Genomic DNA, 19,087 nt, shown 5'->3' on the forward strand with positions numbered 1-19,087 from the left:
TTAAAACCACAAACAGCGAATTATTACGTATCACACACAGAATGGCTAAAATTACAAGCTGGCAGCAAACGGTGAAGATGTGGACCTACTAGAACTCCTAGTGTTGTTTTTTATAAAATAGGAGGACCACTTTAGAAAAATGAATGTCAATTTCTAGTAGAATTAAAAATACATCAATCTTACAACTCAGGATACTCTACTAAGTACCCAAAAGAAATTAAAACATAGATCCACAAAAAGGCTTGCACAACAATGTTCATAGCAACTTTATTCATAAGAACCCAAAACTAGAAAAAGCCCAATGTCCATCAGTTGTTCACCTAAGTGAAAGGTTAAATAAACTGTGGCATTTACCCACAATGGAATACTATTCAGCAACAAAAAAGGAGCTGAAACATACAGATGAATCTCAAAACATGCTGAGTGAGAATTTACACAAGAATACATACTGTATGATTCCATTTAGAAGAAACCAATCCATGGTAAAAACAGAATTCTAAAAGGAGAAAGGGACAGAAGTGCAGAACTTGACTGGGTAAAGAAATTTTCTGATGTGATGGAAATGTCCCATAGCTTGCTAGAGGTTACGTTACACAGTTGTACATTAAAACTCATCTTGCAGTAGGTACACTTAACATTTGTTCACTTCACTGTAAATTTTACCTCAAGAAAAAAAAACTCTAGTTAACAATTATGTATTCCAAAAAGCTTAAGAGTCAAGTAGGTCTACAACTTTGATATCTATAAAGAAAGAAAAAGATTGATGGATGCACAGATATAATGTGATGAAGAAAATATGATAAAATAGGGGTGCCTGGGGGGCTCAGTCGGTTAAGTATCTGCCTTCGGCTAAGGTCATTGTACCAAGGTCCTGGGATCCAGCCCCAAAGTCAGGCTCCCTGGTCAGTGGGGAGCCTGCTTCTCCCTGCTTCTGCCTGCCACTCCCCCTGCTTGCTGTCAAATAAATAAAATCTTTAAAAAATATATGATAAAATATTACTTGTATAATCTATGTGCATGTCTAGGCATGTTTACAATTCAACTGTTCTGTATGCTTGAAATTTATTTAAAAATGTTGCAGGGAGGATCCGTGGGTGGTGGCTCAGTGGTTTAGCGCCTGCCTTCAGCCCAAGGCATGATCCTGGGGTCCCAGAATCAAGTCCCGCATCGGGCTCCCTGCATGGAGCCTGCTTCTCCCTCTGCCTGTGTCTCTGCCTCTCTCTGTCTCTCATGAATAAATAAATTTAAAAATCTTTAAAAAAAAATGTTGCAGGGGAATCAGAATAACCAATTACAATGTGTGGATTGTTGTTTAAATCCGGATTCAAATAAAAATTTTTTAAAATTACCTTTCAGATAGATATTTGTGATAAGAAATTAGTATTTTTAGGAATGGTGGTATTTTTTAAAAGTCCTTTTTACAGAAGACATCATGTATACTGAAATAGATAAAATGATGCTATGTCTTGGATTTGCTTTAAGATTAATAAAAGGAGAATGAGTAGATGGGGATAATAAAAGGGGGGGGAACAGGTACAGGATATAAAGATAATTCACAGAAAATGAAATCCCAGAAGTCTTAAACATGAAATGCTACCTCCTAAGAGAATACCATCGTGGATGTTTTTAAACCTGGCATATTGGCAGACTGCTAATATGCTGTGTCTGTGAGGCTAAGGGAAAATGGGCACTTGCGTTGCTGGTACAAACTAAGAAAAAACAAATTATAGATAGGAGTTTAATTTTAGATATAAATTACAAGTGCACATACTCTGATCATTTATCCTAGAGAAATTTATGTATGTACAAAAGGACATAAATTTATACAAGGTAATTCATTTCAGCATTACAATAGCAAAAGATTGGAAACAATTTACCTGTTCATCACTAAGGGATAGGTTAAATTACTTACACCCATAATTTTTTTAAAATGAGAAGATTTTATATATGGATATAAAATGATCTTTGGAATGTATTAAATGGGGAAAAATGGCACAAGAGCATGTATAGTATGCTACAATTTATATTTTTTTAAAAAATGAAGATGTCTATTAGGTATTGGTTTATCTATACAGTAAATATCACTGGATGTTTGCATTGGAAACTGATGACACCACTGCCCAAGTAGAGAAACTAAGTAGCTAAAGTATAGGATGGGAGGGAGACTTTATTGTAAACCCTTTCATAGCTCTTGAATTTTATTTCGTTCAAAAAATAAAATATAAACAAATTACCCCATCATTTATTTTCATATCATCAAGGTGTAAGAACCAAACCAAACCTTCCTATATCCCTGTCCTAAAATTCAGTAAGAAAGCCACCCAACTAAAAAACTGAGCAAGAGATCTAAACAGACATCTTACCAAAGACAATATGCAGATGCAAATCAATATATATAAAAGATGCTCGCCATGTTAGGCCATTACAGAATTGCAAATTAAAACAAGATAACCAGTGAACACCTATTACAATACCTCAAATTCAAAACACTGACAACACCCAACGCTGACAAGAATCAACTGCTGCTGCAGGAACTCTCATTCATTGCTAGTGGGAATGCAAAATGGCATAGCTACCTTGGAAGAGTTTGGCAGTTTCTTACAAAACTAAACATAGTCTTACCATATGATCCAGCAATCGTACTCCTTGGTATTTACCCAAATGAGCTGAAATCTTATGTACACACAGAAACCTACACATGAATGTTTATAGAAGCTTTATTCCCTTTCTACAAACTTCAGAATTCTAATCTGCTGAACCGAGGGAAAATGTATTCCTACATGACAGCATGTTTTTAAAGCCTCTGGAACTGCCTCTACTTTACTGCTGAGTTACAACACTCTATAATACAGGTCCTGCCAATTGAATGTGAACCCTTGTACGTAATTTAGGGGAAACTCTTAAAACACTGCTTTTTTAGTTATAAGGAGAAAAAGATATAACCCAGAGAAAAAAGCCCCATTGAGAATCTGCTAGGGGGACTGTTTATGGCAGAGGATGCCAATAGGGCATGTTCACCATTAAGAAGCAGGGCCATCGCCTCAAAACGGCATGCAGCTCTAAGTAGCCTTCTCCTACTTCCTCCTCCCCACACCGGCAGAGGCACTGAGAAGAATGTAGAGCCTTCCATTCCACAGTGGACTTGGTCTCCCTCTCCACCTAGCAGAAGCCTTAGTCTTCCAGGCGGAGGGACACTCTGGTTCTGCTTCATTCATTCTCTGCTATCAGTGAGCCCATCAATCAGATCACAATCTTCAGCAATCTTCTCCTCGGTATCTACATGCAACCTATCAGAGTTCCTCCTTGCAATTCAAGTAGCTAGCCACAGCAAGATGAGTAACCTGTCCGTATCTAAACCTGCTATTTTTTATAGATTTACCACCAGAGATTATAAAGACACAAAGGACCCAAATGCAAGAGCAAAATTCACTGTCATTACTTCTTTCAATTATCATTAGCAGGTAATAAGATAATACACAACCCAGTTTTGTCAGATTTTAGTAAAGAGAAATATGTCTTTTGACTGGATGAAAATAAAAAATTACTTTTAATCTCTTATGTGCTTTTCTTCTCCTTCTAGTAGCTACATTTTCCTTCTCAGCATTTACTAGCCTAAATTATGAGCTCTAACATACTGAAGGAGTAAAGTGTATGAATTCATAAGATGACTTCCCAAGAATGGCCACCTTTTGTACTGAGCACTCACTCACTAGTGTGGCAAGATACACCCTCTTCATGCTTACCTACCACATAACATTTGCATGCTTTTGCTCTCATTCTTTTCTTAGAGATGTACAAATGGAATTTATTAGCTTTAAAAGAAAGTGATTGCAAATGAATTAATTTCTCACCAATCCTATCCCAACAGTCCCTATAGAATTTTTTCCACAGCAAATTAGATACCTACTGCTATACAGAGAAAAGATCATATTCCAATAGATCACACAGCTACAGACACCAGTTCTGATAGCTTGGTACACTCAATCATATATGAAAACACATTTCTATTTAAGTAGTAATACTAAAGATGTTAGGATGGTTAATTAAGTCATGTTCATATAGGATGATAAATATACAAATAAAAATTACAATTTCTTCTTATACTATACCAGGACGTGATGTAACAAAAATATATTTGGTTGATACACACACTCCAAAATAAATACTCTTAGGTAATCTGCAGCCTGAAACAAGCCTTCATTTATTGACTACTTACAGTACAGTGATTTCATATCTTAGCTGGTAATCAAAGATGGTTCTGTATTAAGTGAGAGAACACGTCATCTCTCTTCCAGATATCACCTCTCAGAAATCTGGGCTAATTCAATTTTAAGAACTAGACTTGTATCTCCTGGTAACTATGTGGCAGTCGTCACCCTGAGAACAGGAACAAGGCAAAGAAAGTATACAGGACTTTGATTCTCCTACATAGGTGCACATAAAGTTAGTTTATTAAGGACTACATTTTGAAGCCAGCCATTTTGATCCAGTATTTAAATAACAAGCCGTTTAATATTAAAGCAGAAGATACTGTCACAATGTGACAGAAGTACAGCTTTATCCATAAACCCTTCACACAATTATACATTAAATGCTATTTTTATTTAAGCAAGGCACCCCTACTTGTTCTAAAATATGGGATGTGCTATCCCATTGAGAAAGCAAATGAGGAGACAGATTTTTTTTTCCTCTCAGGAGCTGGTTTAAATTCAAGTGAAGCCATTAATGTTCTTACCAGTCAGGACTGTTTTGACATGTCACTTCACAGTTTTGAGACTAACAAACACCCTTAAGGTTTACCCAAAATCAAAAAGGGGGGTAAATGTTCAGAGAACTTTCAAGTTGAGACTAGAATTCTCTCCTTAAGGATACAGGCACCGAAGTCAAATGCCTTTCCACAAAGCTTAGAAAGGCAAGATGTTTCTAAAGACATAAAACTGCCAAATCGTTGTCACTTACACTCACTAATCTGTGGTACTTACTTTTTGTTTTGATTCTTTAAATTTCTACCCCTACCTAAGTAATCTAATACGTCTAAAATTAAAACTACTCTGCCAAACCTTAATGGTTCAAAGGTCTGAAACCTTTCCTTGCTTTGGTGAGTATTTGGTTAAAATAAATCAGTATTTCATTCCAGAAAAGTTTTACATCAAAGCCTTAATTCATAGGCAAAAAGACAAAACTTCAAACAGAGTATCTGTAAAATGGGAGAAAGATTTTCAAGCACAGTGCTGAATAAAAATATGTAGTCTTTACATTGGGTAACACATCTCCTATGAAAACAAACTGTTTTATCATATAAAATAAAAACCAGATTTTTAAATCAGATCCTGAACAGAATAAACAAAAATTTAAATTTGTGTTTATTTTGTAATTCCAAACTGAATCTTTCCTTTTCCTTTCTAAACAGTCCACTATGTTATTTGTCTTATAAGAAATTAACCCAAAATCCCCAAATCCATTCTCTAGCAGTTGCTGCTACAAAACTGGAACTTTATATTCCACGTCCAAAAGAGATGTGCAAATGAAATGCTTCTTGCTTCATCCTGAAAATAAAATGAAAAATGTTGCGCATTTACTCAAAATGAAGAAGTGGTGCAAAATAAATAAAGAAAAGAAAAAGTGTTACCATATCATACCCTTTCCCAGACCATTTAGAATTACAAATTTAATAACTTCTTTTTCCTACCCAGCATGGAGCCCAACACAGGGCTTAAACTCTCACCATCGTGAGATTGAGACCTAAACTGAGATCAAGAGTTGGACGTTTACCCTGACCTGTCTAAGCCACCAATCGCCCCAATACTTTCTTTTCTGACTCAGTGCAAATCCATTTAGTGACAAATCCATTAAGTTAACATAAAGAAAACTAGTTAGGCATTAGTGTTTATAGCCTGGTATGAAACAGCAGGTTTTCAGAGTTGAGCACAAAATATATTTTACAATAGATTTTAGCTAATATTTAACATGGCAAGATTGTGGGACTCTGTATCAAAAATAGCCTGTGATTGGGGGATCCCTGGGTGGCTCAGTGGTTTAGCGCCTGCCTTTAGCCCAGGGCGCGATCCTGGAGTCCCGGGATCGAGTACCGCGTCAGGCTCCCTGCATGGAGCCTGCTTCTCCCTCTGCCTGTGTTTCTGCCTCTCTCTCTCTATGTCTATTGTGAATAAATAAATAAAATCTTTAAAAAAAAACAGCCTGTGATAACTACAGTAAAGAAATGCCTCATGTATTTCCAAGAAATAATTACAGTTAATTATCTCAAATGCACCACTACATATAGAAAAATGATTATAATACATTAATGTGGGGAAACAAAAGATACCACATAATAGTCAAGGGAAACGACATCAAGACATTTAGTAGATTTGTCACACGTTAACACAACACTATGAAATCATGTACTTCCTAGAACAGACAACTATTTTCATAACACTTTTTAGGAAGAGACAGTGTAGAGAATTTCAAATGTATCATTTTAAACATTTTAAGATCTTACAATTGACAAGATGTGTTTAAATTTTATAAGGAAAAAAGCCAATAAAAGCACCTTTTCAGATATTAAAGGTAAAAATAATTTTTAGGCACATAGCATGATCACTATTGGGAATGATGCCGAAAGATTCTATACAGGAAAAATACCCAAATACAATCATAATGAATACTATTTCCTAGGAGAGTTTCATTCCTTGTTTTTTTTTTTTTTTTTTTTTAATTTTTATTTATTTATGATAGTCACACAGAGAGAGAGAGAGGCAGAGACACAGGCAGAGGGAGAAGCAGGCTCCATGCACTGGGAACCCGACGTGGGATTCGATCCCGGGTCTCCAGATCGCGCCCCGGGCCAAAGGCAGGCGCTAAACCGCTGCGCCACCCAGGGATCCCTCATTCCTTATTTTGATACTTCAATTACCTTGATTAATTTGATCATTATTAAGGGGTGCCTGGGTAGTTCAGTCAGCTGAGCATCCGGCTCTTGATCTGGGCTTAGGTCATGATCTCAGGGTCGTGGGATCGAGCTCCACAACAGGCCCTGCACAGCAGAGTCTGCTTGTCCCTTTCCCTCTGTGTCTCACCCTGCATGTACACGCATGAGTACATGCTCTCTCAAATAAATAAATAAAATCTTAAAAAAAAAAAAAGAATGGCTTCCACCATATTACAAATTTAGTGAGTTAATGCTTAATTTATCAAAATAATTCTCACAATTGTACCTCTTAAATTTACCTTATTATCTGGAGTCCCTGGAAGTCTTATTTTCCCTTTGGACATGAATTCAGGAACAATTCAATATATCTATGGTCTAAGAATGACAAAAGAGGATTTATTTTAAGAAACTGAAAAGGGAGAAATAATACTACAGTCATTTTCTCATAGTTCAAACAGCAACTCAAAACCCTTTGTCCATTACATTTCCTAACTAAAAACAAAAACAAAATTAAAAAGCAAAAAAAAAAAATCCTACCTCTGTACAGAAATATGAAGGACAATTAGCAAATGCTTTTCATTACAATATAGTATCTTGCCCTTTTTACAGTTAATTTTAGTAGTATTAACAGAGCACTTTTCCCAAGGAAAAAGTCGAGGCAAACTCCAAAACAGAAAAAGCCATTTGTAAGCAAAAACAGAAGTAAAAAAATGACCATAAAAACCATGGGCAGCACTTACGAACATGGGACCGATCCTTGAGCATAGCTGCAACAGCATCCTCATGGGTATCGAAGTGCACATCAGCTTCTCCAGTGGCCTTCCCATTAGAACTGTATTCCATGGTGATTCTAACAGGCTTCAGTGGAGCAAAGAACTAAATGATAAACAAAAGCAACAGAATGGTAAGAGGCCGAATTTCTAGCAGTCTAAGGCTCCGCATTTTTCTTTCAGAATCTGATTCATAGACTCAAGAAATTTGTTTTTAGAAAATCTCTTTAAGTAACACAGTAGTTACATTACATATCTACCATCTCTCCCGGCCTTTCTGATCCTCTTAGAACTCAAGGTTACATTTCAAATATCTGTCCACAGAAAACTTAAATATAAGTACAATAACACAAGAATTCTCAAACTTTCTTATGCCAATAAGGATTGCTTTTATCACTCCTCCCAAACACATCCTCTCCTTGTATCTAAAGAGTGCTCATCAAATAAACTACATGTCTTTTTTTTTTTTAAGATTCTTTTTTTTATTTATTAATGACAGACACAGAGAGAGAGGCAGAGACATAGGCAGAGGGAGAAGCAGGCTCCATGCAGGGAGCCTGATGTGGGACTCGATCCCAGGATTGGTCTCCAGGATCACGCCCTGGGCCGAAGGCAGGCGCCAAACCGTTGAGCCACCCAGGGATCCCCAAACTACATGTCTTAATAAGTCACTTTTACTATTTTTTAAATCAGGTATGTACCTATTCCCCGGTTTTTTACCAGCACTACATTGAGAGCTACCACACTGAGTGGTTATCATTTCAAACCAAAGCAACAGAATGTAATGCTTTAATGACACTTTTTGACCTTTGTCTGGTTCAAGATATGATTCCTATCAGGCTTTTTGAAGCAATGAAGACAACTTTGAGGCCCCACTACTAACTGAAGACTCTAGGTTTGGATCTACATTAAGTATATGTACTCAAATTCATGAAGTCAACATGGCTACTGTTGTTTTCCTTTCTTTTCATATATAGTGGGTCATAAAATAAAAATATTTTTAAAATTCCTTTTCTCAAATATCACGGAATCCTGATGAAGAAGTCTACATGCATCTAAGCATTTAGGAGCACTGGGATTCTTATTTAGTGTATAACTCCTCTGTGACAAATTCCCTGAGTCTGTTTCCTAAACTCAAAAATAAGTAAGTTGAAATAGTTTAGAGAAAAACCAAACTTTTCTACTTTGAATACTAAAGCTACACCATATTATTCTGTATTTACAAAATCCTCTATCATTATACATTTGACCTTTAAATGTAATAAAATCCACACTTCTCAGCTGAAGAAAATAAAACAAGCTTCCATAACCAAGGAGATGGCACCTTACTGTCCAGGGAGAGTTCAGAAATAGGGTATTTTCTTCTGTATCTTTCCCAAATTAATGTAAGTTCAATCTTAGAATTTTTGTTCAAACCTATTGAGATTGGATATCTTACTGCCACACACATTTATAATGTCTTGGGCATTAGCTTGGAAAGGCAATCCTCTCATGTGGACAAAATGTAGTGAAGATGTAGCTCCAAAATCAACAGCCTCTGGAAGCTTTTCTGACATCTCCTTAGGCAATTCTGAGAAGTGGAACAAAAAGCACTGTCAGTAACACAAGAGCTTCAGAGTTATTAACAGATTATAATTATGTATGACCTTTATGTCAAAATCCTCAATTCTTCGTGAACCAGTAAGGAAGAAGGGCTTTAATTTTAAAAGCAAAAATGGTCTGAAATTTCTGCCACCTAACAGGTATCACCTGAACACCCATTAAGATTTAGTGCGAAGATTTAGTGCATCAAACCATTACCAGATTACAAAAAAAAAAAAACACACAAACAGATCTTTCTATAAGAACAGAGAGAAGGAAAAATGATTATCAATGGAAAAATAAAAGGCAGAAGAAACTTTCTGGGTGCCTGTAGGCACTTAAAAAAAAAAAGAAGAAATATGATAATGGGAGTTTAAAGATTCATTTATTGAGAGACAGAGAGTGTGCACGCACACAACAGCAGGGGGAGGGGCAGAGGGAAAGAGAATCCTGAAGTAGACTCCCTGCTGAGCTCAGAGCCCAACTCAGGGCTCAGTCCAGGACCCCCAGGTCATGACTTAAGCAGAAATCAAGTGTCTGTCACTCAACCAGCTGAGTCATCTAGGCTCCCCACCATGGCATGGGTTTAAAAAGGTTTTATCAAACTTCAAAGATTCTACATGTTACTTTGGGCTTAGGAATCAGAGGAATTATTAAATAGATCTTTTTTTTTTTTTTTTTACCTTAGTTTAAAGGCTGACTTTTTATATCCTTTTATTATATTTGTGCCACCCAGCTTTTTATATGAAATCCAACAAAAATGATTATATAAAACAAACTTTATGAAATAACTAAGGCCTCCTCCTTATATTCAAAGTACTTAACTACACTCAAAGACAGAGAAATCTTCCAACTCAATAACCTGGTCCTATAATCTAATAATTTCAACAACACGGTCATAAAAAATATTTTAAATATCAAAACATACAAGATAGACCCAATAAGTCTCAACAATGCAGGTCCTTACCTATTTCCTTCTCACTTTCAAAAGCTGTCATGGGTCGAATATCCTCATTTACTTCATGTTCTTCAAAGGCCATTTCTGGCTCAGTTATATACTTAGCAGTAGGAGAAGATGCCATTTTCTTTCCCTTATGAGAACCAACATGTGTTCGGACTTCATTCCTTCTGCTTGGAAATATCTCTATATACCTATGTCAAAGCAAAAGTGAACAGGCACAAACAATGCAAAGTAACTTTACACTGAACTCATTTAAAATAAAACATGCATACAGAATATTCCCAATAGCTTATGAAACACAAGTGTCCAAAGATAACAAATGACGGAAAAAGTAAAACTAGATATACATACATATTAGGCCATGAAAAGTACTCTTAAGAGAACATGTCATCAATGTAATCTTCCCCACATCCCCACTCAAGATAACAGCTTTCTTCATATATAATTTAAAAGTATTTTCTATTGTTTTGCTTCATGAGAACAGCTATGCAAAGATTGTGTATATCAAAATAATCTGGTAGAAGGGTTTTTTTACAGTTGGTTAACAATCTTTTGAAGCCTTACAAGTCAATTCTGTAAAAATTAGTGTCTGTATAAGATATTAAAAGTCATAGTATATGAAGAGCTAATACCCTCCAGAACTTCAATAAGATGCCAACGAGAATGCATGAACTAAATGTCAGTTCTGACTTGCTATCTGCTTGGCAGGAGGATTATCTATTAAATCTAAGCTTCTGAAACCAATTTTTTTTCTCAATACTGCTTTTCCAAATTAGGTTAAGCTTGAGTTGCAAAAATCATTTGTATTTATATAGATATATAAAGATTAGATAGGCACCACTTCTTAATGTATTGAAGAGATTTATACACTGCCATAATGTTCCCACATAAAAAGATAAAAGTGATGTATTTGTTCTAAGACGTATTAAAGAAAATATGAAGAGTACTGAAAGAAAATGGGAGTAGAGGGTTGTTTGCATACACATTTTATTTTAAAAAATTACTAAAGACCTCTGAATCAGGGAATCCCTGGGTGGCTCAGTTCTTTAACACCTGCCTTCAGCCCAGGGCATGATCCTGGAGACCCAGGATCAAGTCCCACATCAGGCTCCCTGCATGGAGCCTGCTTCTTCCTCTGCCTATGTCTCTGCCTCTGTCTCTCTCCTCTGTGTCCTTCATGAATAAATAAAATCTTTAAAAAAAAAAAAAAAAAAAAGACCTCTGAATCAATTCTATACACAGATCTTGAAAGACATGGCTTTAAAATGGCTTTTTAATTTTTAAAACTTCAATGAAGCCAAGTAAAACAGCCAGAAAGCAGCAAAATAGCAATCTGAAATTTGACACTTTTGAGTACTCTTCCAAATTTGACACAAATGAACCCATCCATCACTACATGCATCCTAATGTGATGTGATATGTAGTATACAGCAATATCTATAATGTATCCATACCAAAATGTTAACCTGAATCAATTCAAGACTAGCTTTAACTTCCAGTTTTCTGGGACATCTGGGTGGCTCAGCAGTTGAGCATCTACCTTTGGCTCAGGGCTTGATCCCAGACTTCCAGAATAGAGTCCCACACCAGGTTCCCTGCATGGAGCCTGCTTCTCCCTCTGCCTATGTCTCTGCCTCTCTCTCTCTGTCTCTCATGAATAAATAAATGAAATCTTTAAAAAAAAAAAATTCCAGTTTTCAGGAAATAACTGAAGATACAAAGGAACAAAGTGACACCAGGAAGAAGCATAAGATCAATATAAAACATGAGACAGGGGATGCCTGGGTGGCTCAGTCTGCCTTCATGCCTTAGGTCATGATCCCAGGGTCCTGGGATTGAGCCCCGTATCAGGCTCCTTGGCAAGGAATCTGCTTCTCTCTCCAACCTTCACCTTGTTCATGCTCTTTTACTCGCTTTCTCACTTTCTCTCAAATAAATAAAAATAAAAATGTTAAAAAAAAAAAAAGAGAGAAAAAGAGATTGTACAGGATGATTGACTCAGTATCTCCAAAAGTTAATTATATGTAAAAAGGGGAAGGGAGGGGCACCTGGGAGGCTCAGTCAAACGGCTATCTTTGGCTCAGGTCATGATCCCAGGGCCCTGAAATCAAGCCCCATATCAGGCTCCCTGCTCAATGAGAGCCTGCTTCTCCCTCTCCTGCCCTCCTTGCTTGTGCTGTCAGATAAATAAAAATCCTCAAAAACTAATTAATTAATTAATTAAAATAAATTACAAGGGAAAGGGAATAAAAATATGAAGGAGAAGGGGACTTGCTCTAGTTTAAGAGAACTGCAGACATAACAATCAAATGCAACGTGTGGACCATATCCAGATTCTGGTAACTAAAAGGAAAAAAAAAACCAACTCTGAAAAGACATTTTTGGTTTAAATGGGAAAATGTGGTAATAAATATATATTTATTACGATAATAAATTCCTGCTAATTTTGTTAGTCATGACAATATTAGGATCGCATGAGAAAATGTTTTTTAAAGATGCATACTGAAAAAAAACAGATGCAGCAAATATAACAAATGTTAATAATTTGTTAATCCTAAGTGATGGGCACTTAGCAGATCATACTATTCTACTTTTCTGTGATTAGATAATTTTACAGTTATATAACAGTGCATTCATCAAAATGACCCAATGTAGGATACTTCACATTATTAGAATCTGCTTCACTCACCTGTTACCAATTTCTTCCCTATGTTTCAATAGGGCTTGGTTAGCCATTTCTGGTTCTTCAAACTGCACATAGGCTTCTCCTGTTTTTCTTCTCCCTCTGTAATCCATGACAAAAGTGATGTCTACTATATTCAGTCCTATGACACCAAAAAAATTATTATGAATTAGTGCTGCTAATAGGAGCCTTTCTTATCCTTAGGAATAATACATTCATTCACATAGTAGTAATTTTTAAAATCTTATCAGTAAAATTTTATGTCTGTTTGCTAGTCGGATACATGCCTAATGGGAAGAAAATTATTATGTGGCAAAGCCAGTAACACCTACACATTTATATTTCCAGAATATTTAGGATCCATGCAATCCATCTAAAACACACAATCGGGGATTCCTGGGTGGCTCAGCGGTTTAGTGCCTGCCTTTGGCCCGGGGCGTGATCCTGGGGTTCCAGGATCAAGTCCCATGTCGGGCTCCTTGCGTGGACCCTGCCTTTCCCTCTGCCTGTGTCTCTGCCTCTCTCTGTGTGTCTCTCGTGAATAAATAAATAAAATCTTAAAAAAAAAAAAGAGAGAGATGATAATGCTTTTAAACCATAGAAATTGTTATTGTTTTAGACAAATACAGCCATGCTTATGAGGTTATATTCCTCAACAGTAAAATAAACCTGCATGAAATAATTTTGAAATGTGACATTCTCCTAAGATCAGCAGAATAGGTCAAAACACTTATATAAACACTGAATACCCAAGTAAAAATTTCTCCCCTAAAGAACCTAATATAACTTCATGCAGTTACCTAGAAAAAAGGTTCATCTAAGACATAAAATGAAACAATAAGGAAAAGAAAAATGAGGCCCCAAACAGGATATAACTGAAAAAGTACCTGCAAAGAAGTCTACAATGTCTTTCTCATTGCAGCTATAAGGAAGTCCTCTCAAACGAACCACACCATCATTTACCACAGGTGAAGATTTGACCTGCAGGCTCTTCATTAAGGCATCCACATCTTCATTGTTTATCTCATACACTACAAAGAAAAACACACAAAAATTACAGAAACTTACAAAGCAAAGGAAGACACTAAAAAAAAAAAAAAAAATCACACTTGGTGAGTTATCTTAGAATAAAAACTAGTATTTTTAACCTTTGTGTACTTCTCTGGAGAAAATAACAAATGACATTTACTGAATATGAATATTTACTGTGTGCCAGCTGTGACTTAAGCATCCCAACTTGTGAGGTAAACTTGGTCAACATCCTCATTTTTATAGGTAAGAAACTGAGATTACCTCAGTGTTTCATTTTCATATCCTATAAAAGGGTGTATTCATAATATCTACTTCATTATTGCTAAGGATCAAACGAAACTGCCTTAGAAAGTACAAGCTAAAGTACTGATCACAAAAAGCCAGAATATGACTTCACATACCTTCCACATATCGTTGTCCCATGTACATGCGATGCTTTTCTAAGGCTTTTTGCACATCCTGCTCTGACTCCATTTCAATTAAGGCATCACCTCTTCTTTTCCCATCTCTATTTAAGAGGAAGTGTATTCCATTCTCACCATTGCGGATTCTGCAGTCTAAAAATACGTGAGTAAAATCAAAACCAGAAACCAAACTTTTAACTCAATTATACAAGTCGCTAGAATGGAATCTTCCAATTCCAACAACAAAGCAGGAACCAAAATGTCTATCATATTCCTTATAGAAACCCCCGTCACTGAAGACATCCAAATACTAATGAGGCAATAGTCTATAAAATTTTACTTGAAAAAGATAAGCAAACCTTAGCACATAAGTTTATGACCTCCTGATCATTAAAATAGCAAACAGGCTCAACATAGAATATATTATGTCCTTCTCAATGCTTCTATAATCAGTTTCAAATCACATAAAGAATTAAAATATGGTTAAGTTTACACATGTTTTCTTCTGTTATAATCATAAGAACTTCAAAATAAATCCTGTAATAATAATTTTGTTACCATAATTGAACTTTGCCCCTTTTTCATTACCAAAGAAAGATCCTCACACTGCATACTTCTAATGGCAGCAAATTGAAGATGTAAAGAGCCTCATAAAATACTTGACCCACACAATGCTATGCACATTAAGGTACTCTATATTATTACATCATTTTACAATATTTAAGGTGGCATCTTCTAAAAGCCTTTTTTCGAGGGGGCACCTAGGTGGCTTAGTCAGTTAGGCATCTGATCTCAGCTCAAGTCATGATCTCAGGGTCCTGGGATTGAGCCCCAAGCTGGGTTCTGGGCTGAGTAGGGAGTCTGCTTATCCCTCCATGTCTTGCTCTCTCTCAAATAAAATATTAAAAAATAAATAATTAAATAAATAAAGCCCTTAAATTTTTTTTATTTTGTTTGAGGGCGAGAAAGCACAAGCTAGGAGAAGCAGAGGAAGGGAATCCTCAGGCCATCTCTCCACTGAGCACCAAGCCAGTCAGTCGCAGGGCTCAATCCCAGGACTCTAAGATCATGACCTGAGCTGAAATTGAGAGTCAGACGCTTAACAGACTGAGTCACTCAGATGCCGCTTTCTAAAACCCTTTTAAAAGGAAAGTTAAAAATCATAGTCAGGTACAGAACTTAGAAACCAGTCACAGATATGTAAACATTCCAAAAATGTTACTAAGGAAATTATGCCACTTGACACTAAGTGATCTTGTATTCTAAATGCATGTATTACATAAAGAGCTACACTTAACTGGTTTTGCTTTTTGATAGGTAAATACTAAAACTTCAGAGGAAAAAAAAAAACTGGTTTCTACCATGCAGTTTTTTTTTTTTTTTTTTTTTTTTTACCATGCAGTTTTAACATTACACTTTTGTATTGCATTTAAAATCTTTACATCTGGTATATGCCACAAATGGTACACATGATGTCAGTTGGTATGCACATACAACCAGTCAGAACTAGACAACTTGCCAATCACCAAATAAGATGTCTACAGTATAGTTTAACTCGGTTTCCATGAGACTACTTTTTTACTCAGACAAAATTATGTATTTCAAACATACATAAAAGGTACCTGAGAAAAAGTTCACCACATCTTCTATAGTGCACGACCACGGTAATCCTTGAGCTCGAATGAGATAAACATCATCTACTTCTTCTCCTAACTTGGAGGAAGCCAATTCATACTCAGGTAGAGGTGGAATGTCTTCCAGGTAGGTAGTTTTGGACTCCTTCCAAGAGAGATAAAGAAATGTAAAAATGCTGCTCTGACCATCTCACTTAGAAAATGTTTATTTCTGCAAACTAATGCTCTGGATGTTATCCTTAGGAGACAGTTACTATTTCAGAGGCGAGAAGTAAACTTCACCAGTTTAACTCATCCTTTTTTGGCATAAATTGTACATTCTAAAGCAACAAGCAGGTAGCAACAAATCCCAATGATTTGGCGGGACATAAATTTTATCCAGGGCTTCTTTTTAAATTCATCAGTCCCAAATTACACCTAATAATAGTGTTTAAGTTAAAGCAGAACAAGAAGGGTCTCTTCAATTTGACAAATATGAGTGCCTCCTATATACCATGTGCCATATTAGGCCCTCATCTCAAAGAGCTTACAATCTAGACTAAGACAAGCATTACAAGACAGGATGCTTTAAGTACTACAGTCAAGATACAGAGTATTATAGGAATTCAAAACAGAACACTAAAAGAATCAAGTCATCATAAAAGATGGGCCTCAAAGGAAGGACAGAATTTTGACAGCAATATATAAATGATAGGGCACTCCAGCTTGAGAGGTGAGAGGAAGAGGCAGTATGAACAAAAGCCCATTTGCAAAACAGCAATAATCCCATTTGGCTAAACTTCAGGGTATAATTAGGAGCCAGAGAAGATGAGCTGGCAAAAGGAACTTGGTATCATACAACAGAGAGGCTTGAGTGTCAAGCTCAATGTGTCCCCTCAACCTGGCAAAATAGAGTTAATAAAAGGCATTTACCAGTAGGTAAAACTACAAGAGAGCAGGATGCATGGACCGACTAATCTGTCAACTGGTAAGTCAGACCAACTAAATAAGGGAAAGATCCTAAGAGGTGACAGCAGTAGTGTGTTAAGGTAACAGGCGCCTGAGACATGCCTAAAGAACTCTATTTTACAAGACCTAGAAAAAACTGGAATTTACTAAGATTTCAATAAGCACTACAAAAAAAACCAGGATTGACAGTGAAGAAGTCTTACAACTTGCACTCTCCTGGGCTAACAAGAGAGATGTTCCTTCGTCCCATTCCATGATTTACCTTGAGGCTTAAGCCTACCTGCGAGGAGTCAATGATCAATGTAAACCTCTAGCGGATGTCTTTCTACGTATCTAATAAAAATGCAACAAACACACTTACTAATGTGGAAAGACAACTCAACTTTAAATCAGGTGGCTTGCAAATCTATCGCTCTAAGAAGATACTTCACTCCTTTGTAGGTTCCCGTCATTTTCATGAAGACTTACATATAATTTTAAAACTTTTTTTTTTAATTTTCTTATTTATTGATGATAGTCACAGAAAGAGAGAGAGAGAGAGAGGCAGAGACACAGGCAGAGGGAGAAGCAGGCTCCATGCACCGGGAGCCCGACGTGGGACTCGATCCCGGGTCTCCAGGATCGCGCCCTGGGCCAAAGGCAGGTGCCAAACCGCTGCGCCACCCAGGGATCCCCTATAATTCTAAAAATCAAGGATAAATGTAAGCAGTGCGTTAACAGCAGTCGAGAGATTCAACAGATATCATCAGAGCCAATTCCATAGAAAATAACCGAGAGAGTAGCTAGTTCACAAAAGCTTATTAGAGATGGGGGGGGGGGGTGTTTTGTTGTTGTTTGTTTGTTTTCAGTAAAGGCAATATTCCCCGTTGTCCCGGAATTCCGTAAGCCCCCCAAGCCTTTACCGAAAGGGGCGGCACCAGTATTGGGCCAGAATCCGAGTCAATCGGCTCCGGCAGTGGCCGGCAGAAGCCGGGCCGCGCTCGTGACCCCCCGGTCGCCCTGAGCTCAAGGAGAAGCGCACGTGGAATCAAAGGCAAGTGCGGCCCAAGGTGTCAGGGGCTCCGCCGGCGCGCACGCGAGCTGCTAGCGGAGAAGAGGGCCTCCCCCGGGGCGCCGGCATCTGCCATCGGGACCCCGAGGGACACGCGGGCCGAGCGCGGAGACGGCGCAGGCTCGTCCGCGCCCGGGGCAGGTGGAGGCGCGGCGGTGACCTTCAGGAGCGGCCCGCGAGCGCTCCGGGACCGGCCTCGCGACAGCCCAGCGGCCGGCGGGAGCCAGGGCCCCGGCACCCAGGCCGGCCGCACGCAACGAGGAGGGCCCCGGGGCCCGGGGGGGGTGCGCGGCGCGAGGCGCAGGCGGCCGGGGAGGTCCCGCGCGGCCCCGGGCGCCCCCGTACCTGGCTGTAGGTCCGCGCCGGGCCCGCGGCCGCCGCCAGCGACTGCGGCAGCAGCGGGGCCCGCAGCGCCGGGTAGGAGGCCGCGGCGGCGGCGGCGGCGGCGGCGGCGGCGGAGGGGGCCGCGGGGGGAGGCCCCGCCAGTCTCCCGGCGGGCGCAGGCCCGGCCTGGAGGCCCCGCGCGTGAGAGGCGGCGGCCGCGGCGGCCCCGAGCAGCAGCAGCAGGCGGCGGCGGCCCGAGACGCCCGACGGGAAGGAGCCGGCGGCCGAGTAGAAGGGCAGGCAGGCGGCGCCGGTGCGTCGGCAGCTGCTGCAGTTGCAGCCGCAGCCGCGGAGCAGCGCCCCGAGCACCCAGCGCGTCCCGGCCATGGACTCCGGAGGCGGCGCGGGGCCCGGAGGCGGCGGCGGCGGCGGCGGCGGCGGCGGCGGCCGCGGCGCGAGCGGGGCGGGGGTGGACTCCAGGGCGGGGGAGGGGGCCCGGCACATGCGCCGCCGGCAGCCGGGCCGCGGCCGCGGGAGGAGGCGAGGGCAGGCGCTGCTCCGCCCGGTCTCCGCCCTCGGGGCGGGGCTGCCGGCGGGCGGTGGGGGTGGGGGGCGCCGCTCGTCTTCCCCCGGCAGGAAACTGAGGCCCTGAGGGGCCCGGGGCGGGGCGCGCCGGGGGCAGCGACGCGGGCGCCGTCCCGTGAGGCGCGGAAGGGCGGGCTGTGGAGGCGGCGCGGCCCTCGGCCTCGGGAGGCTGGACGGCGGCCGCGG

At 39.5% G+C, this 19,087-nt stretch overlaps 1 protein-coding gene across 2 annotated transcripts; it reads right to left on the minus strand.

The window, feature by feature from the left end:
• Positions 1 to 242: 242 nt before the first annotated feature.
• On the minus strand, positions 243 to 18,718 carry GRSF1 (G-rich RNA sequence binding factor 1). Of its 2 annotated transcripts, none has more exons than XM_072775332.1 (10): positions 18,338 to 18,718; positions 15,982 to 16,138; positions 14,357 to 14,512; positions 13,811 to 13,954; positions 12,930 to 13,065; positions 10,247 to 10,431; positions 9,147 to 9,268; positions 7,669 to 7,804; positions 7,228 to 7,303; positions 243 to 5,546 (listed from the first exon to the last, which is right to left on the minus strand). In XM_072775332.1, exons 1-9 carry the CDS (start codon positions 18,701 to 18,703, stop codon positions 7,254 to 7,256), a joined length of 1,452 nt encoding a protein of 483 aa, XP_072631433.1. In that variant the 5' UTR covers positions 18,704 to 18,718; the 3' UTR covers positions 243 to 5,546; positions 7,228 to 7,253. The 2 variants fall into 2 exon arrangements, with proteins under 2 accessions (XP_072631433.1, XP_072631434.1); XM_072775333.1 differs by having other exon boundaries at positions 243 to 5,595.
• Positions 18,719 to 19,087: the final 369 nt, after the last annotated feature.

Source organism: Canis lupus, chromosome 14, assembly GCF_048164855.1.
Source record: "Canis lupus baileyi chromosome 14, mCanLup2.hap1, whole genome shotgun sequence".
In the NCBI taxonomy this organism is placed as follows: domain Eukaryota; kingdom Metazoa; phylum Chordata; class Mammalia; order Carnivora; family Canidae; genus Canis; species Canis lupus.

What these genes read in the sequence shown, in the direction of transcription:
- GRSF1 (XM_072775332.1), bottom strand. Translation starts at nt 18,703, where the DNA reads ATGGCCGGGACGCGCTGGGTGCTCGGGGCGCTGCTCCGCGGCTGCGGC. An exon ending in TGAAAGTGAGAAGGAAATAG is followed by an intron (nt 9,269 to 10,246) that starts GTAAGGACCTGC and finishes TCCACTTCTCAG; the next exon opens with AATTGCCTAAGGAGATGTCA. An exon ending in CAAGGATCGGTCCCATGTTC is followed by an intron (nt 7,304 to 7,668) that starts GTAAGTGCTGCC and finishes TGTCATTCTTAG; the next exon opens with ACCATAGATATATTGAATTG.